At 46.5% G+C, this 25,859-nt stretch overlaps 1 protein-coding gene across 7 annotated transcripts in view; it reads right to left on the bottom strand.

Annotated features, from left to right (window-relative positions):
• Positions 1–25,859, bottom strand: part of LOC129699284 (1-phosphatidylinositol 4,5-bisphosphate phosphodiesterase beta-4) — a 524,489-nt gene that overhangs the window by 9,736 nt on the left and 488,894 nt on the right. For 5 of the 7 annotated variants that reach the window (XM_055638944.1, XM_055638943.1, XM_055638941.1 and 2 more), the window contains 2 exons: positions 25,020–25,106; positions 11,408–11,444 (listed from right to left, as the gene is read on the bottom strand). In XM_055638944.1, coding sequence (XP_055494919.1) covers positions 11,408–11,444; positions 25,020–25,106 — 124 coding nt within the window. The remainder of the gene's footprint in view (positions 1–11,407; positions 11,445–25,019; positions 25,107–25,859) is intronic. The other 2 variants (XM_055638946.1, XM_055638947.1) reach the window with 1 other exon arrangement.

Below are 25,859 nucleotides of genomic sequence, written 5' to 3' on the forward strand. Positions count from 1 at the left end.
CTTTGGTCAGCTTTGGTTGTTTTTAAGGTGCTTAACAAATAAAGTTATTATTATTATTATTATTATTATCTAATGAAGGCAGAAGAAAGCTGGGTGGTGAAATGAATCTTTCCAAAAAAAAGTTATTCCCCAACAATTACCATTAAACAATCCAACCATAATGAAACTTATTGAAGCGTACAAACAGGATGCCTTTGAATTGAATGTAAAGTTGTTAATTATCTACGGAAACCACCAGGGGCGCTGGTGCGATGGCTGCTCCGCTGGCAGTCTGTTCGTTTTGTCATCCATTTTCTTATTTTTTAGTGCGTTAACAGTTTGTTTTAATGTTCTTTGGTTTGTTTTATGTGGGAGGAGGGTGGGGATTGGGGGGAACTTTTTTTTCAAGTTCTTACCTTCCCGGAGATGTGATTAATTTTCAGATCACATTCTCCGGGCACTCTGCCTGGGATCCCTTGCCTGGGATTGCTCCCACCGCAGCCACCATGGAATCAACATCAAGGGCTCGCAGTCTCGGGTGAGGCTGAGTCGGGAAGCTCCAACGTCGCGGAAGGTTCGACCAGCCCCGACCCGAGGTTCGATCGCCCGGCGCGGGGGAGCTGACATCCCCCCCGATACAGGAACTGATCGCCTCGACGCGGAGAGCCCGAACGCCGCCGGCTACGAGAGTCAAGATCATCCCGTCAACGGGGGCTCGAGGCCCACGACCGAGGAAGAACTAAGGGAAGGACGTGAACTTTATTTTGCCTTCCATCACAGTGAGGAATGTGTAGGAGTCACTGTGGTTGATGTTCATGTTAAAATGCGTTTTTTAGTTTATCTGTTGCTTTTAATTGTATGACTGACCTGGCCAATGAAATTCCTCGTATGTTGCAAAACATACTTGGCGAATAAAGTCTGATTCTGATTCTGAGAAAATATTATTTTGGCATGGAGAAACACGGAACTACACACGCTGGTAGATCAGATGTAACATACAAAGATACAATCAGTTGAAACTCAAGGACTATAGGTAGAGCAAAGGGGCAGATACAGAGTGCAGAATATAGTTTTGTTTTGTTTAGAAATACAGCATGGAAACAGGCCCTTCGGCCCACCCTAACTGACCAGCGATCCCTGTACACTAGCACTATCCTATAAACTGGGGACAATTTATAATTTTTACTAATGCCAATTAACTCCAGTCTGAAGAAGGGTCTCGACCCGAAATGTCACCTGTTCCTTCTCCCCCGAGATGCTGCCTGTCCTGTTGAGTTACTCCAGCATTTTGTGTCTATCTTCAGTTTAAACCAGCATCTGCAGTTCCTTCCTACACATTTAACCTACAAACCTGTGCACCTTTGGAGTGTGGGAGGAAACCAGAGATCCCAGCGATGGGCCGAATGGCCTAATTCTACTCTTAACACTGATGACCTTATGATGACCTTCTATCCTATACCAGACCTTTGTTCTTTGGGTCCAACATTGTACCACTTAAAATTATTTTATCTAGGACAGATTTTAGCATAAACTTCATCATCTTTTCATTCGAGTACTAATAATTACAGTCCTTCCCATCAAATCACTAAATTTGTATCCACAGTAGGTCAGAAAAAAATTAAAAAGGAAAATGGCATGTTAGACGGGCATGAAATGATATTACATAACAAAGCATTTGAACAAATTACATAAAAGATAATGATGCAGATTTGTATCTATTGGGTGTTCAAGCTATACCTATTTCCATGATGCTATGATTCATTTTAAGCACATTATTTCCTGAGAACCATTTGAAAATAACTCTGTTACCATGGTATAGTTGAATTATTCTGACATCGAGCATTCTGGCAACAGCGACTACATATCAAGGTAGGTCTGTTAAACATGAAGAAATAATGTAAAGGCACGAATATCGTTCCTTCTGTGTTCGCCGTTCAATATATGTGGCTCGAGTCCTTCCATCACTTATGAATGAAAGCAGCAGATTTAAAATGTGAGAATATTCAGCGTATCATGAAATGTGTTGCCTCTGTTAGATCCAGCTTGCAAATTGAGTTGTTTGTGCTTTCTTGTGTAATTAAGCAGAAAAGGCATGGGAACTATTGTGTGCCTTGCTGTGAAGTTAAGATGTGCATGGTGAATCCTGTGTTTGTAGCCTGCCCTAAGCTCGGTGAGAATGTAGACAGAGAAACTGCAGATGCTGGTTTGCAACAAATAAAAAAGAGACAGAGTGCTGGAGTAACTCAGCGGGTCTCTGGAGAGCATGGATAGGCGACGTTTCGGGTCGGGAGCCTTCTTCTGAAGAAGAGCCCCGATCTGAATCGTCACCAGTCCATGTTCTCCAGAGATGCTGCCTGACCCGCTGAGTTTACTCCAGCACTCCGTGTGTCTCTCTCACTGAGAATAGATATAGAAAGAAATAGAAATAGAATGTGCTGGATATCAGACTCTGTGCAGCTATGGAAGGGAGGAAGGGAACAAATAAAATGTCATTGAGATGTAACATGACAAGGAGAGGGGAGAACAGAACATTTCTCATTTTGTTGTCCATTTCGGAGAGATTACATATACATCCGTGGTTGAACTAACTCCCTGTGTTACGAATGTCAAAATACTTGTTCTTCTCCGTCAATGGACGTGACGTTTAGTTTAGTTTAGAGATACAGCATGGAAACAGGCCCTTCTACCCAGCGACTCGACACCGACCAGCGATCCCCGCACATTAACACTACCCTACACACGCTAGGGACAATTTTACGTTGATACCAAGCCAATTAACCTACAAGCCTGTACGTCTTTGGAATGTGGGACGTGTCCGGAGATCTCGGAGAAAACCCACGCGGGTCACGGGAAGAACGTGCAAACTCCGTACAGGCAGCACCCGTGGTCGGGATGGAACCCAGGTCTCTGTCGCTGTACGGCGGCAACTCTACCGCTGCACCACCGTGCCATCCAGGATGTGTTCAGGAACTTCAGGGTGACTTGGACAGGTTGGGGGAGTGGGGCGGATGCATGGCAGCTGCAGTTTAATGTGGAGAAATGTGAGGTTATCCACTTTGGTAGCAAAAACAGGAAGGCAGATTACCAGCTAAATGGCGTCAATTTGGGTAAAGGAGAAGTATAGCGGGATCTGGGGGGTCCTTGTACAACAGTCTATGAAAGTAAGCATGCAGGTACAGCAGGCAGTGAAGAAAGCGAATGGCATGTTGGCCTTTATAACAAGAGGAGTCAAGTATAGGAGCAAAGAGGTCCTTCTGCAGTTGTACTGAGCCCTAGTGAGTATTGGGGTATTATGTGCAGTTTTGGTCCCCTAATTTTAGGAAGGGCATTCTTGCTATTGAGGGAGTGCAGCGTAGGTTCACCAGGTTAAATCCCGGGATGGCGGGACTGTCATATGCTGAGAGAATGGAGCAAGCTGGGCTTGTATACCCTGGAGTTTAGAAGGATGAGTGAATATCTCATTGAAACATATAAGATTGTTAAGGGCTTGGACACGCTAGAGGTAGGAAACATGTTCCTGATGTTGGAGGAGTCTGTGAATCTGTGGAATTCTCTGCCTCAGAGGGCGGTGGAGGCCGGTTCTCTGGATGCTTTCAAGAGAGAGCTAGATAGGGTTCTTAAAAATAGCGGAGTCAGGGGATATGGGGAGAAGGCAGGATGGGGTACTGATTGGGGATGATCAGCCATGATCACATTGAATGGCGGTGCTGGCTCAAAGGGCCGAATGGCCTACTCCTGCACCTATTGTCTATTGTCTATTGATATTGTGAGAGAGGTGATTCCGAATCTGAATCCTATGAGCCAAATCTTAATGAATGTTAATTTACTGACATGGCAATATATTTTATGCTTCTTTAAAAAGGCTTTAAGTGGACATTAAGTGAATGCCATTAGCAGCTTCCCCCCAAAGAAGCATATCGTTCCTGCGTTATGTTTAACGATCCCTGCTTTTTATTTCTTGTAGCGCCGATGAGAGGCTGAAAATTGCTGAGCCCAATCTGTGTGAATAAGATTAAAATGTGCTTTCTTGGCTGTGATGAATGCATTAAACTGCCACATGATTGATTGTTTGTGACTTTAGATATTTGGTGGGTGAGGATGGAACAATGGGTGATTTAATGTGTAGATGATGGTGCTGGGCGGGAGTGGGCGGATGAAACCAAAACGTACTAATTTTAAAGCTCAGCGATGACAAGAAGTGCCAAAAGCTGCTCCCCCTCTCACTCCTCACTCCCTCCCACCCCCAACGCTGGAAAGCTGACCCCATCCACTTTGTGTTTAAGAAGGAACTGCAGATGCTGGAAAATCGAACGTAGACAAGAATGCTGGAGAAACTCAGCGGGTGCAGCAGTATCTATCGAGCGAAGGAAATAGGCAACGTTTCGGGCTGAAGAAGGGTTTCGGCCTGAAACGTTGCCTATTTCCTTCGTTCCATAGATGCTGCTGCACCCCATCCACTTTGTGGACAAGCCGCCTGTCCCGCTGAGTCACTCCAGCATTTTGTGTCCATCTTTGGTGTAAACCAGCATCTGCGGTTCCCTCCCACACAATTCGTCCGCTCCGCTGCAAAATCTCCTGAAGGTCGGCCTACTTTGAAGAAGTTTCCCCTCCTCTCTCCGGCGAGAGTTCTGCAGCATCTGCTCACGCTGCTCCAGCCTCCGTGATTCCTCCTGCCGTCTGGTTCTGCGACCACGTTTTAAAACTGACCCAACCTCTGCTTTGATCCGTCCTTTTCACACCTCCCACATTAGAGTCGCCAATGTTCTCGCTCCCAAATAAGGGACAAAAGGTCAAAATACGGGATCAATTCCCGACGGAAATTCGTTGACCGACTCGGCCGTGTCTGGGTGAATGATGAGTTGGGCCCGGGTGCTGGACTGCACACAAAGCCCAGCCGGCGGGCCAGCTGAGGAGTTTTGTCCCGGGCCGCGCGACGTCGCACGCAATGTCCGGCGCCCCGTCCAACTCATGAACCGATAATCGAGATAGGGCTCTTAAAGATAGCAGAGTCAGGGGACATGGGGAGAAGGCAGGAACGGGGTACTGATTGTGGATGATCAGTCTTGATCACATTGAATGCCGGTGCCGGCTCGAAGGGCCGAATGGCCTACTCCTGCATCTATTGTCTATTATCTAATTATATAAGGACAATGGTGAATGATTCCAGAGCAGATAAGGCTGTGAACTGTGTAATGTCGTTCTTGTCCATTTCAGTAGGAGGAAGATAAATAAATTGGAGGGAAGGATAAGGTAATCCGTCCTTTTGATTAGAGAAACAGGCCCTTCGGCCCACTGAGCCGACTCCGAACCAAACACTGGTACTATCCCACACACTAGAGACTTTTTTTACTGAAGCCAATTAACCTGCAAACCTGCACGTCTTTGGAGTGTGGGAGGAAACCGGAGCACCCGGGGAAAACCCACGCAGGTCACGGGGAGAGCGGACAAACTCCTTGCAGCCAGCAGCCGTGGTCAGGATCGAACCCCTGGCGCTGTAAGGCAGCAACTCTACCGCTGCGCCACCGTGCTGCCCCCATGACATGAAGCGTGTGGTCAAGACATCATGGAGGAAAAGTAGGAAAAAGAACGGAACTGCAGATACTGGTTTAGACAGAATGACTTAAAGTGCAGGAGGAATTCAGTGGGTCAGGCAGCATCTCTGGAGAACAGGGATCGGCGATGTTTCGGGTCGGGACCCGTTTTCAGACATTATGGAAGCTGAACAAGACGTACGGTCTCCCCGTGACCTGCGTGGGTTTTCTCCGAGATCTTCGGTTTCCTCCCACAATACTAAGACGTACTGGTTCGTAGGTTAATGGGCTTGGTGTAAATGTAAATTTGTCCCTTGTGTGTGTAGGGTGGTGTTAGTGTGCGGGGATCGCTGGTCGGTGTGGACTCGGTGTTATTTTCTTGGCTGGAGGGGAGGCATTGCAGGGTGTTTTTTTATTTTATTTTCTTTACGGTTAATTGCTGAAGTCTATCCTCATTTACTGAGCCCAAGGAATTAAAAAAACAAAACACTATTTAAGTCTGAGGGCTGCATTTTTCACACAAAGGGTGGTGGGTGTATGGAACAAGCTGCCAGAGGAGGTAGTTGAGGCAGGGACTACCCCAACACTGAAGAAACATTTGGACAGGTACATGGAGGGGACAGGTTCGGAAATTGCTCTGCCAAGGACAAGAAGGCTCTGCAGAGAGTAGTACGTTCGGCCGAACGCACTATGGGAACTTCACTCACCCCCCTGCAGGAACTATACAACAGGAGGTGCAACTCCAGAGCAAACAAAATCATGAGAGACCTCTTCCACCCCTGCAACGGACTGTTCCAGCCGCTACGGTCAGGCAAACGCCTCCGTTGCCATGCAGTGAGAACGGAGAGGTTGAGAAGGAGTTTCTTCCCAGAGGCAATTCGGACTGTAAATGCCTTTCTCACCAGGGACTAACTCTACAGAACGTTTTTCCTTCTATTATTTATTATGTGAAAGAATATGTGTGTTATGATTGTGTTTATAATTTGTTTGGTTGTTTTGTTTGTCTTTTGCACAAAAGTCCGCGAGCATTGCCACTTTCATTTCACTGCACATCTCGTATGTGTATGTGACAAATAAACTTGACTTGACTTGACTTGGTTTGGAGGGATATGGACCAAACGCAGGCAGGTGGGACTAGTGTAGCTGGGACATGTCGCCGGTGCGGGCAAGTTGGGCTGAAGGGCCTGTTTCCACACTGTATCACTCTATGACTCGATGACACTAAGTCGAACCATTGCAAAGACAAATTAAAGTTCGTGATGTAGAAATCTTTCAGAGTTAAACTGAAAGAAAACTACGAAACAACTTCAAATTGTTAAATCGTTGTAAAAAAAACCTGAAACATCGTTGATCTAAAACGAAGACAAGGAACCAGTTTGTGATAAACCCTTTACTATGGCAACTGGTATCCGATGAGACTGGATAGACTCGGCTTGTCCTCGCTAGAATTTAGAAGATTGAGGGGGGATCTTATAGAAACTTACAAAATTCTTAAGGGGTTGGACAGGCTAGATGAAGGAAGATTGTTCCCGATGTTGGGGAAGTCCAGGACAAGGGGTCACAGTTTAAGGGGAAATGCTTTTGGACCGAGATGAGAAAAACATTTTTCACACAGAGAGTGGTGAATCTCTGGAACTCTCTGCCACAGAAGGTAGTTGAGGCCAGTTCATTGGCTATATTTAAGAGGGAGTTAGATGTGGCCCTTGTGGCTAAAGGGATCAGGGGGTATGGAGAGAAGGCAGGGATGGGATACTGAGTTGGATGATCAGCCATGATCATATTGAATGGCGGTGCAGGCTCGAAGGGCCGAATGACCTACTCCTGCACTTATTTTCTATGTTTCTAAATGCCCTCTACAAATGATGTCATTATTTTCCGTGACACTTTTTCCCCACTGAGTGAATCCTAACTGATTCAGATCATGTGGTACTGGTGTAACTGGGACATGTTGGCCAGTGTGGGCAAGTTGGGCAGAAGGGCCTGTTTCCACGCTGTATACCTCTATGACTCTATCTCATTTCCTGGTTTATCGATCTTTCAAGTTATCCCAATGAAGGTTTGGCAAGTAAGGTGAAAGTAAATCCAAAGGGTTTCTACAGCTATATTAATAGCAAAAGGATAACGAGGGATAAAATTGGTCCATTGGAGAGACAGAGTGGACAGCTATCTGCAGAGCCAAAAGAGATGGGGGAGATATTGAACAATTTTTTTTCTTCGGTATTCACCAAGGAGAAGGATATTGAATTATGTGAGGTAAGGGAAACTAGTAGAGTAGCTATGGAAACTATGAGGTTCAAAGTAAAAGAAGTACTGACACTTTTGAAAAATATAAAAGTGGATGAGTCTCCAGGTCCTGACAGGATATTCCCTAGGACATTGAGGGAAGTTAGTGTAGAAATAGCCGGGGCTATGACAGAAATATTTCAAATGTCATTAGAAACGGGAATAGTCCCCGAGGATTGGCGTACTGCGCATGTTGTTCCATTGTTTAAAACGGGTTCTAAGAGTAAACCTAGCAATTATAGACCTGTTAGTTTGACTTCAGTGGTGGGCAAATTAATGGAAAAGATACTTAGAGATAATATATATAAGCATCTAGATAAACAGGGTCTGATTAGGAACAGTCAACATGGATTTGTGCCTGGAAGGTCATGTTTGACTAATCTTCTTGAATTTTTTGAAGAGGTTACTAGGGAAATTGACGAGGGTAAAGCAGTGGATGTTGTCTATATGGACTTTAGTAAGGCCTTTGACAAGGTTCCTCATGGAAGGTTGGTTAAGAAGGTTCAACTGTTGGGTATAAATGCAGGAATAGCAAGATGGATTCAACAGTGGCTGAATGGGAGAAGCCAGAGGGTAATGGTGGATGGCTGTTTATCGGGTTGGAGGCAGGTGACTAGTGGGGTGCCTCAGGGATCTGTGTTGGGTCCTTTGTTGTTTGTCATGTACATCAATGATCTGGATGAAGGTGTGGTAAATTGGATTAGTAAGTATGCAGATGATACCAAGATAGGGGGTGTTGTGGATAATGAAGAAGATTTCCAAAGTCTACAGAGTGATTTAGGCCATTTGGAAAAATGGGCTGAAAGATGGCAGATGGAGTTTAATGCTGATAAATGTGAGGTGCTACACCTTGGCAGGACAAATCAAAATAGGACGTACATGGTAAATGGTAGGGAATTGAAGAATACAGTTGAACAGAGGGATCTGGGTATAACCGTGCATAGTTCCTTGAAGGTGGAATCTCATATAGATAGGGTGGTAAAGAAAGCTTTTGGTATGCTAGCCTTTATAAATCAGAGCATTGAGTATAGAAGCTGGGATGTAATGTTAAAATTGTACAAGGCATTGGTGAGAGCAAATCTGGAGTATGGTGTACAATTTTGGTCGCCCAATTATAGGAAAGATGTCAACAAAATAGAGAGAGTACAGAGGAGATTTACTAGAATGTTGCCTGGGTTTCAACAACTAAGTTACAGAGATAGGTTGAATAAGTTAGGTCTTTATTCTCTGGAGCGCAGAAGGTTAAGGGGGGACCTGATAGAGGTCTTTAAAATGATGAGAGGGATAGGCAGAGTTGATGTGGACAAGCTTTTCCCTTTGAGAATAGGGAAGATTCAAACAAGAGGACATGACTTCAGAATTAAGGGACAGAAGTTTAGGGGTAATATGAGGGGGAACTTCTTTACTCAGAGAGTGGTAGCGGTGTGGAATGAGCTTCCAGTGGAAGTGGTGGAGGCAGGTTCATTGGTATCATTTAAAAATAAATTGGATAGGCATATGGATGAGAAGGGAATGGAGGGTTATGGTATGAGTGCAGGCAGGTGGGGGACTAAGGGGAAAAAAGATTTGTTCGGCACGGACTTGTAGGGCCGAGATGGCCTGTTTCCGTGCTGTAATTGTTATATGGTTATATGGTTATATGGTTAATGAACTTCTCAAGCGATGGTCAAGTGAGCGTTTCACACTGGGATTGTGCTTCTGCCGCTGGGTATCCTTAATCTTATTCAGGAAAGGTGAAGACGGGATCCGACGGAATACGCGGAGGAGACCACCATCTGGCGGTCCAACCGGTAGGATGGCGGACCCAGCAAAGTGTCACGGAGCGCAATTAGGGCACAATGTTCACGTAGACCACTGGTGGCCACCCACTGCATGCTGACCTATCACCAGCCGTCTTGACTATGTCTTGCCACTGGATCCAGATAGGCCGGGACAATAGACAACAGCCAATAGGTGCAGGAGTAGGCCATTCAGCCCTCCGAGCCAGTACCGCCATTCAATGTGATCATGTCTGATCATCCCCAATCAGTACCCCCTGTTCCTGCCTTCTCCCCATATCCCCCGACTACACTATCTTTAAGAGCCCCATCTAGCTCTCTCTTGGAAAGCATCCAGAGAACCGGCCTCCACCACCCTCTGAGGCAGAGAATTCCACAGACTCATAACTCTCTGTGAGAAAAAGTGTTTCCTCGTCTCCGTTCCAAATGGCTTACCCCTTATTCGTAAAAATTGTGGCCCCTGGTTCTGGACTCCCCCAACATCAGGAACATGTTTCCTGCCTCTAGCGTGTCCAAACCCTTAATAATCTTATATGTTTCAATTTCGACAAGAGAGTGAGGCTGACGGTGATTTGCGCAACTCTCCCTCACTTTAATCCAAGTCAAACGCAAATGACGACTTCCGGACCCGTGCAAGATCACCATGGGAGCGCGCGTGCAACTGAGAAGGAGCGCACCGCAGAAGCTCAGAGGGAACGCGCCACACGCAAAGCTCGAGCCACTTTAACTTCTACTGCAGCACCCACCCAACTGTGTCCCACACGCGGGCAAGCTTTCCGGGCCCAGATCGGTCTCACCGGTCACCTCCAAACCCACAAACAAAAACAAAAACACTGAAGTCATGGTCTTCTTCCACTACGAAGGATGAACAACAAAATCATTAATAGTTACAAAGTTTGGGTGAATTACAGATAACATCCCAATCGGATACCAGTTGGCCATGGTAAAAGGTTTATCACCAACTGTTTCCTTGGTGTCGTTTTAGATCAACGATGTTTCAGGTTTTTTTCAACAACGGATAACTCATATGTTTCTATAAGATCCCCATCTCATCCTTCTAAATTCCAGAGTATGCAAGCCCAGCCGCTCCATTCTCCCAGCATATGACAGTCCCGCCATCCCGGAAATTAACCTTGTAAACCTACCCTCAATAGCAAGATTGTCCTTCCTCAAATTAGGTGACCAAAACTGCACACATTACTCCAGGTGTGATCTCACCAATGCCCTGAACAATTGCAGGAGGACCTCTTTGCTTCTAACTTCGAAAGATTTCTACACCAAGAACTTTAATTTGTCTCTGCAATGGACTCGGATTCATAAAGTGGTTCAGCTTGGAAACAGGCCCTTCGGCCCAACTTGCCCACACTGGCCAAAAAAGCTACATGGCTCTTTGTTCCACATTTGCATCAATTTTCACATCGTTGAATTAGTTTAGTTTAGAGACATGGCGCGTAAACAGGCCCTTCGGCCCACCGAGTCTGCGCCGACCAGCGATCCCCGCACACTAACGCTATCCTACCCACACTCGGGACAATTTACATTTGCACCAAGCCAATTAACCCACATACCTGCAAGTCTTTGGAGTGTGGGAGGAAACGGAAGATCTCGGAGAAAACCCACGGGGAGAACGTACAAACTCCGTACTGACAGCACCCGTGGCTGGGATCGAACCCGGGTCTCTGGCGCTGGAATGGAGCAACTCGCTCCAACCGCTGCGCCACGATGCCAAACCCAATTTCATTCAATGTACGCACGGTCATCTCTGTCAGTATATGAAGCACCGTCAACATTAAACAACAGATTTGATGGTCGTTCAGTAATGAAGAATAGACCTACCTTGGAAGACACACCCTGCATGACATGATTTCAGCAGCTGTACAAAAATAATAGTGATCACAAATCAAAAACGTGTACAAAATGAAATGCCAGCGTTCATTAACATGTGTCTTTCTATAAAATGCACGTTACATTTGAACTCTAATGGCAAAATAAAAAAAACAATGAATATAACATGGTATTTCGGATTACAGACATTATCATGAGACATTTACCAGTGTAATAAATAATTCATAAAAGATGAGGGTTAATCTGTGGAATAAGATGCTATGATTGATGGGACTATAAACGAAAATTAAAGACATGGATGCAAAGAAAGGATATTGGAAGAATCCATGCCAACTCACATATGAATTATGCTGACGTATGAATATTGACTTCTCTAACTTCAAGTAACCCTTGCTTTCCCTCTCTCTCCGTCCCTCCCCCACCCTAGTTCTCCGACTTGCTTCACTGTCCACCTGATCAATTTTACTGTTTGTGTGCCTCGTTGCCACTGTAATGTCTTCCTTAAGACCTTGGTGTGACTAGCACAATGAAGACACGTCCGATATCTTGTAGGAAAAGTTTAATCTGCTATCAACTGAAACTTCCAGTAGGTTACTTGACCTCAGTCACAAGGCACAGGTACATTTACCAGCTTCTGCTTTTGGCTTCAAGGGGCTCTGGCATTTACATTACATATTACATTACATATACATCACATCTCCCCCTTCACTTTAATTACATCACATCTCCCCCTAATATCCACTTAAGGATTTACACTAGACTCAATTAAGAGTGCTGCTGTTTTTCACTTTAACCTCAACCTCTAGAAACTCTAACAAAGGGCCTGTCTTGTTGTCTTTTGCTGTGACTGGGAGGCTGGCTCCTGCCTCTCACTGCATCTCGGCGCATCATGTCTTCCTGGGACTTGCACCTTCTGGGAGACTATTCCTGGCTTCTGGAGATTGGCTTCTCTGTCCAAGTTTCGCACATTTTGGCGCCTGGCTACAGGTGGTCTATCCCCGGTTACACAGGGAGAGTGGTCCTGGATGCTTGAGCATTTACATTACATATTACATTGCATATACACCACAGTCACCTTCCACTCAGCCTACAATGAGCCATTCTACATTTCCTTGATCAACACCTGCTTTGATCTGTCATCTTCACACCTTACCCTTCCATATCTCCAGACTCCATCTCCCCTGACTCTCTGACTGGGGTAGGGTCTCGACCTGTTCCTTCTCTCCAGAGGTACTGCCTGTCCCGCTGAGTTACTCCAGCATGTTGTGTCTATCTTCGGTGTAAACCAGCATCTGCAGTTCCTTCCTTCACCTACTCCCACATACCAATTAGTTTGAAGAACAGATGAGCTTCCCACTACTAAACTGATAAGAAGTTTAAATAATCCACCCACAAAGAATATTTTAGGATAAAATTTGTCATACCAATAACGATTCACGGGGGAGGATTTCAAGTGCATTCTCGATTTGGGTCGAAGGGCCTGTTTCCACTGTATGACTCTATTTATCCCAATACCTTAACAGAAAGGACGGGCACGGTAGTAGAGTTGCTGCCTTACAGCGTTTGCAGCGCCGGAGACCCTGGTTCGATCCTGACTACGGGCGCTGTCTGTACGGAGTTTGTGCGTTCTCCCCCTGACCTCGTGGGATTTCTCCAAGATCTTCAGTTTCCTCCCACACTCCAAAGACGTGCAGGTATATAGGTATAAATTGGCTTGGTGTATGTGTAAATTGTCCCTTGTGTGTGTAGGATAGTGTTAATGCGCGGGGATCGCCGTTTGCGGTGGACTGGGTGGGCCGAAGGGCCTGTTTCCGCGCTGTATCGCAAAACTAAACTAAAGTGGAGGAGTAAAAAGCATAGTATATGACTACTAATTGCCATTATACTTTGGTTTAAGATGTGGAGCTGGAGAAATGGGAGATTGCTAAAGTGAGACGTTGATAGATACATTTTGTCCGGACTAAAGGAGGTGACGGACCACCAGTTGCTGGAAAATCGGTGGTGGACCTGTATCTAGGCCCCGCATCAGGCCTTCCCCAATGAGGGCCTACAACTCCATGGGCTGTAGTTCCCTTTCTTCAATGACTAAACCATGACCTGACAGTTACAGTTCAGTTTATTGAGTACAGTTCAGTTTATTCAGTGTAAAACTTACAAAATTCTTAAGGGGTTGGACAGGCTAGATGCAGGAAGATTGTTCCCGATGTTAGGGAAGTCCAGGACAAGGGGTCACAGCTTAAGGATAAGGGGGAAATCCTTTAAAACCGAGATGAGAAGAACTTTTTTCACACAGAGAGTGGTGAATCTCTGGAACTCTCTGCCACAGAGGGTAGTCGAGGCCAGTTCATTGTCTATATTTAAGAGGGAGTTAGATGTGGCCCTTGTGGCTAAGGGGATCAGGGGGTATGGAGAGAAGGCAGGTACGGGATACTGAGTTGGATGATCAGCCATGATCATATTGAATGGCGGTGCAGGCTCGAAGGGCCGAATGGCCTACTCCTGCACCTAATTTCTATGTTTCTATTGTCACGTGTACAGTGAACAGCTTTTGTTGCCTGCTATCCAGTCAGCGGAAAGACAATGCATGATTAAGCCGTTTGCAATGTATGACGTATGATGAGGGAATAGCGTTTAGTGCAAGGTAAAGCCAGCAAAGTCCGATCAAGGATAGTCCGAGGGTCACCAATGAGGCACTGCTCTCTGGTTGTGGTAGGGAGCAGAGATTCTTTGTCGGGACAGATTGAATTGCTCAACCTTTGCAGAAATCTTCAGGAATTTAACTTGAATTAAATCAGCTCGATCTACCACAGGTGACAATTCACCCTCAGCTATAATATTGTCCAGGCAAAGAGAAAAACGTACCACCTTATATTTTCTTGGGGTGAGGGACTGGATGCTCCTTCCAAAACCATAGAGTGATGCAGTGTGGAAACAGGCCGAACTGGCCCGCACCGACCAACATGTCCCATCTACGCTAATCCCACCTGCCCGCATTTAGCTGCTAAAAACTTCAACTCCCCCTCCCATTCTCACATTGACAAGGGCCGAGTCCCCCTAGTCCTCACCTTTCACCCCACCAGCCATCACATACAAAAAATAATCCTCCGTCAGTTTCGCCACCTCCAACGTGACCCCACTACTGGCCACATCTTCCCATCTCCCCCCATATCTGCCTTCCGCAAAGACCGCTCCCTCCATAACTCCCTTGTCAATTCTTCCCTTCCCTCTCGGTCCACCCCCTCCCCGGGCACTTTCCCTTGCGGCCGCAGCAGATGCAACACTTGTCCCTTTACCTCCCCCCTCAACTCCTTTCAGGGACCCAAGCAATCGTTCCAGGTGCGACAGAGGTTTACCTGCATCTCTTCCAACCTCATCTATTGCGTCCGCTGCTCTAGATGTCAGCAGATCTATATCGGTGAGACCAAGCGGAGGTTGGGCGATCGTTTCGCCGAACACCTCCGCTCGGTCCGCAATAACCTAGCTGACCTCCCGGTGGCTCAGCACTTCAACTCCCCCTCCCACTCCGTCTCCGACCTCTCTGTCCTGGGTCTCCTCCATGGCCACAGCGAGCAGCACCGGCAATTGGAGGAACAGCACCTCATATTCCGTTTGGGGAGTCTGCACCCCGGGGGCATGAACATCGACTTCTCCCAATTCTGTTAGTCCTTGCTGTCTCCTCCCCTTCCTCAGCTCCCCTGCTGTCTCCTCCCACCCTCCAGCCTTCCGGCTACTCCTCCTTTTCCCTTTCTTGTCCCCACCCACCCCCACCCCTGATCAGTCTGAAGAAGGGTTTCGGCCCGAAACGTTGCCTATTTCCTTCGCTCCATAGATGCTGCTGCACCCGCTGAGTTTCTCCAGCTTTTCTGTGTAACCTCACATTGACCTTTCTGTCCTGGGCTTCCTCCATTGTCAGAGTGAGGCCCAGTGCAAATTGGAGGAGCAGCACCTCGTATTTTGCTTGGGCAGCTTACACCCCAGTGGTATGAACATTGACTTCAAGTTGGAAACCTCCCTCTCCATCCCCTCCCCCGTTCCAGTTCACCGACCATCTTACTGTCTCCCACTACCTTTTATCTCTGTTTGCACTTCCTTATCTATGGATCTCCAGTCTGAAGAAGGGTCTCAGCCCGAAATGTCACCCATTCCTTCTCTCCAGAGACGCTGCCTGTCCCGCTGAGTTACCATATAACAATTACAGCACGGAAACAGGCCATCTCGGCCCTTCTAGTCCGTGCCGAACACTTATTTTCCCCTAGTCCCATCTACCTGCACTCAGACCATAACCCTCCATTCCTTTCCCGTCCATATAACTATCCAATTCATTTTTAAATGATAAAATCGAACCTGCCTCCACCACCTCCACTGGAAGCTCATTCCACACAGCCACCACTCTCTGAGTAAAGAAGTTCCCCCTCAAGTTACCCCTAAACTTCTGTCCCTTAATTCTCAAGTCATGTCCTCTTGTTTGAATCTTCCCTACTCTCAGTGGGAAAAGCTTATCCACGTCAACTCTGTCTATCCCTCTCATCATTTTAAAGACCTCTATCAAGTCCCCCCCTTAACCTTTTGCGCTCCAAAGAATAAAGACCTAACTTGTTCAACCATTCTCTGTAACTTAGTTGCTGAAACCCAGGCAACATTCTAGTAAATCTCCTCTGTACTCTCTCTATTTTGTTGACATCCTTCCTATAATTAGGCGACCAAAATTGTACACCAATTTTACTCCAGCATTTTGTGTCGATCTTGCATTTGGCCCATATCACACTGATCTGTTTTGAAGTTCTGTTGTGCTGAAGCAAAGCAAGAATTTCATTATCCTATTATGACACTATGACAATAAACTCGCTTGAACTTGAACTTGAAATTTCCATGTACCTGTCTAAATGTTTCTTAAACGTTGGGATAGTCCCTCCCTCAACTACCTCCTCCGGCAGTTCGTTCCATACTCTTTGTGTTAAAAAAGTTGCCTCTCAGGTTCCTGTTAAAACTACCCCCTCCCCTCACCTCATCTTATCATGCTGGGACATTTATCTCCAATTATAGATGTAGAATCTCTCAGCATGCTGTGTCTCTGTCTACAATTGAAATATTTCACATTTTTCCTTATTAATATCAGTGTCTGCATCACCACAGAAGATTGGCATCCACAGGGGAGCTACCATTTTGGGCTCTTATAGAAACAATTCTATCTATTGTTCTTCCTGAAGATTTTCTTTGGATTTTCTTCCCCATGAAATGCTTGTTACTATTCCTTGTTACTTGGTTACGCTTCCTAAATTTATCGTTTAAAGTCACTCTCCTTTCTCCTATACTTCTCTGTGGAGTGAATGAAGGTGAGGCCAGATTTGGAAAGTTGCGCCCATTTTTGGCCGCCGTGTTGGAAGAAAGATGTTGTCAAGCTGGAAAGGGTGCAGAGGGGATTTACAAGGATGTTTCTAGGACTCGAGGGCCTGAGCTACAGGGAGAGGTTGGGCAGGGTGGGGCTCTATCAATAGACAATAGACAACAGGTGCAGGAGTAGGCCATTCGGCCCTTCGAGCCAGCACCGCCATTCACTGTGATCATGGCTGATCATCCACATTCAGTACCCCGTTCCTGCCTTCTCCCCATATCCACTGACTCCGCTATCTTTAAGAGCTCTATCTAACTCTCTCTTGGAAGCATCCAGAGAATTGGCCTCCACTGCCCTTTGAGGCAGAGAATTCCAGATTCACAACTTTCTGGGTTAAAAAGTTTTTCCTCATCTCTGTTCTAAATGGCCTACCCCTTATTCTTAAACTGTGGCCCCTGGCCACTACTCTATCAGGAAGATTGTTTGTGTCCTCCTTAGTGAAGACATATCCAAAGTATCTGTTCATGAAGATGGATCCAAAGTACCACGAGACAAGAAAGTGTTCAATTCAATTCAATAATCTTGTGCATAGTTTTTGGTTTCCACAGCTGATGTCAGTCAGGCAACTGAGCTGAACCATCCCCGAGAACGGTCCCTGACCTACCGTCTATCTTGTGTAGGAAGGAACTGCAGATGCCGGTTTAAACTGCAGTCCTGGCAACATCCTCGTAAATCTTCTCTGCACCCTTTCCAACTTGACAACATCTTTCCAGTAACATGGGCTCAAGTCCCGGTTGTTGGAAGTCCAGGGTAACTATTAAATCTTTCCCCACCTCACCTTAAACCAATGTCCCCTGGTTCTCGATACTCGAATTTAGAAGATTGAGGGGGGATCTTATAGAAACTTACAAAATTCTTAAGGGGTTGGACAGGCTAGATGCAGCAAGATTGTTCCCGATGTTGGGGAAGTCCAGAACAAGGGGTCACAGTTTAAGGTTAAGGGGGAAATCTTTTAGGACCGAGATGAGAGGAACATTTTTTCACACAGTGGTGAATCTTTGGAATTCTCTGCCACTGAAGGTAGTTGAGGCCAGTTCATTGGCTATATTTAAGAGGGAGTTAGATGTGGCCCTTGTGGCTAAAGGGATCAGGGGGTATGGAGAGAAGGCAGGTACGGGATACTGAGTTGGATGATCAGCCATGATCATATTGAATGGCGGTGCAGGCTCAAAGGGCCGAATGGCACCTATTTTTCTATGTTTCTATCTATGTTTACCTGATCTGTCTCTCTTGTGATTTTGTACACCTCTAGAAGATCACCCTTTATCCTCCTGCGCTCCAGGGATTAGAATCCCAGCCTGCTCAACCTCTCCCTGGAGCTCAGGCCCTTGAGTTGAGTTGAGTTGAGTTTAGTTTATTGTCACGCGTACCGAGGTACAGTGAAAAGCTTTTGTTGCGCGCTAACCAGCCAGCGGAAAGACAATACATGATTACCATCGAGCCATTCGCAGAGTACAGATGCAGTCCTGGATGCAACATCGTAAATCTTCTCTGCACCCGTTCCAACTTGACAACATCTTTCCTGTAACATGGTGACCAAAACTGAACACAATACACTAAAGGTACACAAAAATGCTGGAGAAACTCAGCGGGTGCAGCAACATCTATGGAGCGAAGGAAATAGGCAACGTTTCGGGCCAAAACCCTTCTTCAGACTGATAGGGGGTGGCGGGGAGAAGGAAGGAAAAAGGAGGAGGAGGAGCCCGAGGGCTCAGGGATGGGAGGAGACAGCAAGGGCAAACAAAATTGGGAGAATTCAATGTTCATGCCACCAGGATGCAGACTCCCGAAGCGGAATATGAGGTGCTGTTCCTCCAATTTCCGGTGTTGCTCGCTCTGGCCATGGAGGAGACCCAGGACAGAGAGGTCGGACAGGGAATGGGAGGGGGAGTTGAAGTGCTGAGCCACCGGGAGGTCAGGAGGTCACTAAATGTGGCCTCGCCAACGTCTTATATAACTGTAACATGACCTTCCATCTTCTCTACTCAATAGGCACAAAAAGCTGGAGTTACTCAGGGGGTCCGGCTCCAGAGATGCTGGCTGACCCGCTGAGTGACTCCAGTTTTTTGTGTCTGCCTGTCTACTGTTTATCTCATTGGAGACTCCCTGACTTCACCTTGCACAAAACATTATTCCCGTAAAGGCCGGTCCCACTTAGGCGATTTTTTCGGCGACAGCCACATGTTCGCGGGGTGACGTCTGTATTGTCGTGAGTTGTCTCCTCAAGTGTCGTAACTTTTTTCTTGTTGCCGCGGGATTTTGAAACGTTGAACACCTTTCAGCGGCAGTGGGCTTGACGTTGCCTGTCTTCTCCTGCCAGGTGCTGTCGTAGGATGTCGCCAGGTGACGTAGGTGGTCGCCGGGTGATGACTTGGTGAATTCCATTGGCGACAACCTATGCCAACAGGTACCGGCGACTGAATTGTCTTCAGCTGTCGATGACAGGGTCGTTGCTCGTCGCGGGTGGACGTAGGTTGACTTCGGTTGTCGCCTGTGCGGTCGTAGGTTGTCGATAGGTGTGGTCAACATAACGCAGGAAAGATACGCTTTCATGGGGGAAGCTGCGAATGGCATTTACTTATTGTCCACTTAAAGGTCTATTTAAAGTAGCATCAAATAAACTGCCATATCAGTAAATTATGATTTGGCTCGTAGGATTCGGATTTGGAATCCCCTCTCACAATATCAATCGACAATAGACAATAGGTGCAGGAGTAGGCCATTCGGCCCTTCGAGCCAGCACCGCCTTCGAGCCATCCACCATCGACTTGACGTCCTATGTCGGAACGATTGGATCGCCAGTTGTGGGTAGCTTGCCGTCGACTAGGTGGTTGGTTGCCGTAGACATTGTCGTGGGGAGAGTGGGGGGGGGGGTCCAGTCGCTGCTTTTTCGGCAACCAGCTGTGACTGTGACACTCGCCGGCAGTCGCCTAAAAAATCGCCTAAGTGGGACAGGCCCTTTAACCTGTATCTGTACACCGTGTTCAACTTGATTGTAATCACGTATAGCCTTTCCGCTGACTGGATAGCATGCCAAAAAAATGCTTTTCACTGTACCTCGCTACACGTGGCACTAATAAATGAAACTAAACAGCGGCATTCTGTTGCAGTCAGCTCGTTACAATGTTTGTAGCTGTAATTATACTGTAAATTAGAATTTAGGACATTGAGAGGGGATCTTATAGAAACTTACAAAATTCTTAAGGGGTTGGACAGGCTAGATGCAGGAAGATTGCTCCCGATGTTGGGGAAGTCCAGGACAAGGGGTCACAGTTTAAGGATAAGGGGGAAATCCTTTAAAACCGAGATGAGAAGAACTTTTTTCACACAGAGAGTGGTGAATCTCTGGAACTCTCTGCCACAGAGGGTAGTTGAGGCCACAGTTCATTGTCTATATTTAAGAGGGAGTTAGATGTGGCCCTTGTGGCTAAGGGGATCAGAGGGTATGGAGAGAAGGCAGGTACGGGATACTGAGTTGGATGATCAGCCATGATCATATTGAATGGCGGTGCAGGCTCGAAGGGCCGAATGGCCTACTCCTGCACCTAATTTCTATGTTTCTATGTTTCTATGTAAATGCCCATGATTACTGGAACAATGGCTTTACAGTGCACCCCATTACACCTCAATGCACCTCATTACACAGACATAATTTTTTCCTAAATTCGCACTCTATGAAATTATCTCATGAAACATTAAAACAAAAGGAATGATTGATGAGTTTGCCCCAATATTAATTTTTTGGAGTAGTCTTCACGATTTAGAAATTTGTTGAAGTATTTTAATGATCTGTGACATGTACCCAACAAATTACTCCTTCATTTTGGAGATAAAACAGAGAAACATAGAAAATAGGTGCAGGAGTAGGCCATTCGGCCCTTCGAGCCAGCACCGCCATTCAATATGATTTTGGCTGATCATCCCCAAACTGTACCCCGTTCCTGCTTTCTCCCCACATCCCTCGGTTCCGTTAGCTCAAAGAGCCAAATCTAACTCTCCCTTGAAAACATCCAGTTAATTGGCCTCCACTGCCTTCTGTGGCAGAGAATTCCACAGATTCACAACTCTCCGGGTGAAAACGTTTTTCCTCATCTTAGTCCTAAATGGCCTACCCCTTATTCTTAAACTTTGACCCCTGGTTCTGGACTCCCCCAACATGGGGAACATTTTTCCTGCATCTAGCCTGTCCAATCCCTTAAGAATTTTATATGTTTCTATAAAATCCCCCCTCATCGTTCTAAATTCCAGTGAATACAAGCCCAGTCGACCCATTCTTTCATCATTTGTCAGTCCCGCCATCCCGGGAATTAACCTGGTGAACCTACGCTGCACTCCCTCAACAGCAAGACTGTCCTTCCTCAAATTAGGAGACCAAAATTGCACGCTATAGTCCAGGGCCCTGTACAACTGCAGTAGGACCTCCTTGCTCCTAAACTCAAATCCTCTCGCTATGAAGGCCAACATGCCATTCTTCACTGCCTGCTGTACCTGCATGCTTACTTTCAATGACTGGTGTACAAGGACACCCAGGTCTCGTTGCACTTCCCCTTTTCCTAATCTGACACCATTCAGATAATACTCTGCCTTCCTGTTCTTGCCACCAAAGTGGATAACCTCACATTTATTCACATTATACTGCATCTGCATGCATCTGCCCACTCACCCAACCTATCCAAGTCACCATAGCCTTCTCCTCGCAGCTCACACTGCCACCCAGCTTTGTGTCATCCGCAACTTGGAGATGTTTCATTTAATTCCCTCGTCCAAATCGTTAATAAATATTGTAAATGGCTGTAGTCACAACAACAAGCCTTGCTGCACCCCACTAGTCACTGCATATGTCATATCATGTCTCATATCATTTTATACGGCATATGTTTATATGAAAACATGCATTCTGCTAGAGTAGAAGAATCCAATATGCTTCTACAAGTGATATATCTTTCTTCTGACCAATACTGTTCCATGCTATTAAAACTTGATAAACAGCTTTCAAAGGTAGAATCACTGTTCAAATATTAGTTATCAAATTTGAGAAAGACGAGGAAATATCACAATGATCACTTTTTAAAGAAAGATAATGCAGGTGCAGGCAGGGAAGATAGACATAAAAAGCTGGAGTAACTCAGCGGGACAAGCAGCATCTCTGGAGAAATGGAAAAGGTGACTGAAGAAGGGTCTCGACCCAAAACGTCACCTATTCCTTTTCACCAGAGAGGCTGCCTGCCTGACCCGCTGAGTTACTCAAGTTCATTGTGTCTACAACCAACAAACCTGCAAGGTTCTTAGAAGGTGGGAGAAAACCGGAGCACCGACGCAAACGCACCGAACGTGCAAACTCCGCACAGACAGCAGCCTTGGTCAGGATCGAACCCGGGTCTCTTGCGCTGAGGGTCAGGCAGCTCCACGGCTGCGCCACCGTGCCGGCCATTCTATGAAAAGGTTCCGTGATGGTAACACTAAAGGGCCTGTCCCACCAGCATGCGATTGCATGCGTCTAGTGCGACCAAACGTGGTGGCTTGAGGCGTACGGCTTCGCGGGGCCGGTCCCACTTCGAACCGCGGAGGCGTATGGAGTTGTGCGGGGCTGGTCCCGACATCATAATCAACAATCAGCTGGGCAGGAGGCGGGCCGACTGAATTTGGACGTCGCACGGCGTCGGGTGGTGACGTCATCAGGCAACGGCACGCCGGGCGGTGATGTCATCGCGCAACGCCACGCGCTAGGCGTACGCCATCAAGATGCTGCGTACAACGTCAAAGCGCTGCGTACGGCCGTCGATGCGGCTGCGGTCTGACAGGCCGTTGTCGCGCGGGATTTTCGAACAGCGCAAGATTTTCGGAGCCTACGCGCGATGTCGGGACCAGCCCTGCACAACTCCATACGCCTCCGCCGATCGAAGTGGGACCGGCCCCTCGAAGCCGTACAACTCAAGCGACCACGTTTGATCGTGCTAGACATAGAAACACAGAAATTAGGTGCAGGAGTAGGCCATTCGGCCCTTCGAGCCTGCACCGCCATTCAATATGATCATGGCTGATCATCCAACTCTGTATCCCGTGCCTGCCTTCTCTCCATACCCCCTGATCCCCTTAGCCAGAAGGGTCACATCTAACTCCCTCTTAAATATTGCCAATGAACTGGCCTCAACTACCCTCTGTGGCAGAGAGTTCCAGAGATTCACCACTCTCTGCGTGAAAAAAGTTCTTCTCATCTCGGTTTTAAAGGATTTCCCCTTTATCCTTAAGCTGTGACCCTTTGTCCTGGACTTCCCCAACATCGGGAACAATCTTCCTGCATCTAGCCTGTCCAACCCCTTAAGAATTTTGTAAGTTTCTATAAGATCCCCTCTCAATCTCCTAAATTCTAGAGAGTATAAACCAAGTCTCGCATGCCCGAGTATAAACCAAGCTAACGCATGCTGGTGGGACAGGCCCTTAACCGTTCTGTACAGAAGAAAGTTATATGTATACAAGGCACTTGAACATAATGCCTCTGCAGCCTCACCGATAAACAGCATCGGTTCTCTGTACAATTCCAAGGGGAAAAGGTTACACTCAGGAATTTACGCGTTGATTTCCAGGTAGATCCCGCATTAAAGAACAATGGTGTCATCTGCCCCAGCACATAATGATCCAGACATTAAACTACAAACCTGTTTTCGTGTTGTTCATCTTTTGTGCTTTGGACACATGAAAGAAAAACAATCTCAGAGAGTAAATAACTCGTTAATGTAACAATCCACTGAACCTCGCGCTATGCCGAATAGTTTGGCTTGTGTGGCATTTTCATGCATGAATATATATTTTTCCGTCATCGACTGGCGGTGAATCGGCAACGATGATTTTTAGGCCACTAATCACATCGACTTGAAGACGAGGCAAGAGAGTGTGAAGGAAGGGACTGCAGATGATGTGGGTTGAGGGGGTATTAGGGGTTATGGGGAGAAGGCAGGAGAATGGGGTGAGGAGGGAGAGATAGATCACCCATGATTGAATGGCCAGAGTAGACTTGATGGGCCGAATGGCCAAATTCTGCTTCTATCACTTATGACCTTATTTCAATGTTCATACCAGTGGGTTGTGAGCTACCTGGAGGAGTGTGTGCAGTTTTGGTCCCCTAATCTGAGGAAGGACATTCTTGCTATTGAGGGAGTGCAGCGTAGGTTTAAAAGGTTAATTCATGGGATGGCGGGACTGTCATATGCTGATAGAATGGAGCGGCTGGGCTTGTACACTCTGGTGTTTAGAAGGACGAGGGGGATCTTATTGAAACATAAGATTATTAAGGGTTTGGACACTCTAGAGGCAGGAAACATGTTCCCGATGTTGGGGGAGTCCAGAACCAGGGGCCACAGTATAAGAATAAGGGGGAAGCCATTTGGAACGGAGACGAGGAAACACTTTTTCTCACACAGAATTATGAGTCTGTGGAATTCTCTGCCTCAGTGGAGGCCGGTTCTATTGATACTTTCAAGGGAGAGCTAGATAAGGCTCTTAAAGATAGCAGAGTCAGGGGATATGGGGAGAAGGCAGGAACGGGGTACTTGCATGCAGACGATCAGCCATGATCACATTGAATGGCGGTGCTGACTCAAAGGGCCGAACTCCTGCACCTATTGTCTATTGTATACCGAAGCAGAATATGAGGTGTTGTGCTCCAGTTTGTATGTGGCTATATTTAAGGCAGAGATAGATAAATTCTTGATTCGGGGTTGTGAATGAGTTCATGTTTATGAAGTTTATGAATACGTTTATTGGTCAAGTATGTACACATACAAGGAATTTGAATGTTATTTGCATGTTGAATTTGAATTTGGAATGGGGTTAGGCAGGAAAGATAGATCAACCATGATTGAATGGCAGAGTAGACTTGATGGGCCAAATGGCCCAATTGAGTGGAGCGGTAGATAGGGTTTGTTTGAGGTTAATTCTAAAATTGGAGAATTCAATATTGAAACCGTTGAGTTGTAAGCTGTCCAAGCGGAATTTGAGGTGCTGCTCCTCCAGTTGGCTTGTGGCCTCACCCTGACAATGGTGGAGGCCCAGGACAGAAAGGTCAGTGTGGGGACACTGAAGGGGATTCAAAATGGCAAACAACCGGGAGACCCAGCGGCATCTTGACGGACCGAGCGCACGTGCTCAGCATCACCGTCTCATGACAACACAGTCTAATCCTAAACATACATTTAACATGCGGCACCTCTCTACCTGATCATTTTGTCTTTCCAAGCCCTCCAGTTGTTCGAGCTGAGCTTTCCTTAATTGGTCCATTTCCTTGGATTGCTTCATTGCGAGCTGAAAAGATGAGAAATGCTGCCGTTTTATTGGGCATAACACACCACGGGCTGTAGATTATAATTTTGCTGCCGCACATAAACGGATAACAGCCGGATGATGTCTATTGCTAAGACCTTCTGTATTAGAATTGGTGTTGATATCAAGAATTCTGTGGCAATGTAAAGCTTTGCATCCATGGGGACTATTTTAATACCATCAGCAAGCAGCAACTGACTGCTGTTTTAAATATATATATAAAACTGGCTGACTGTCTTCTAAAATGGTCAAATAAGCAGTAACAATAATAATAATAATAATCTTATTTATATAGCACATTTTTAGTCAACTTGCATTGACCCCAAAGTGCTTCACATAATTACATTACATTTACACACAGGCAAAGGTGGGTGAAGTGTCTTGCCCCAAGGACACAATGACAGCATGCACACCAAGCGGGATTCGAACCGGCTACCTTCCGGTCGCCAGCCGAACACTTAGCCCATTGTGCCATCTGTCGTCCCTAATATTAAACGAGAATGATTAATAACTGGATTTGCTTCTGTTTTCGTTTAATTTGGTTTCGAGATACAGCATGGAAACAGGCCCTTCGGCCCACCAGAACCGTGCCAGCCATTGATCACACATTCACATTCGGTCACGGGGTGCACGTACAAACCCCCCGCCGACAGCACCCGCAGTCAGGATCGAACCCGGGTCCGTGCGGAGTTTGTACGTTCTCCCTGTGACCGCGTGGGCTTTCTCCGGGTGCTC

The sequence above is a fragment of the Leucoraja erinacea genome, chromosome 8, assembly GCF_028641065.1.
Source record: "Leucoraja erinacea ecotype New England chromosome 8, Leri_hhj_1, whole genome shotgun sequence".
NCBI classification, from domain to species: Eukaryota; Metazoa; Chordata; class Chondrichthyes; order Rajiformes; family Rajidae; genus Leucoraja; species Leucoraja erinaceus.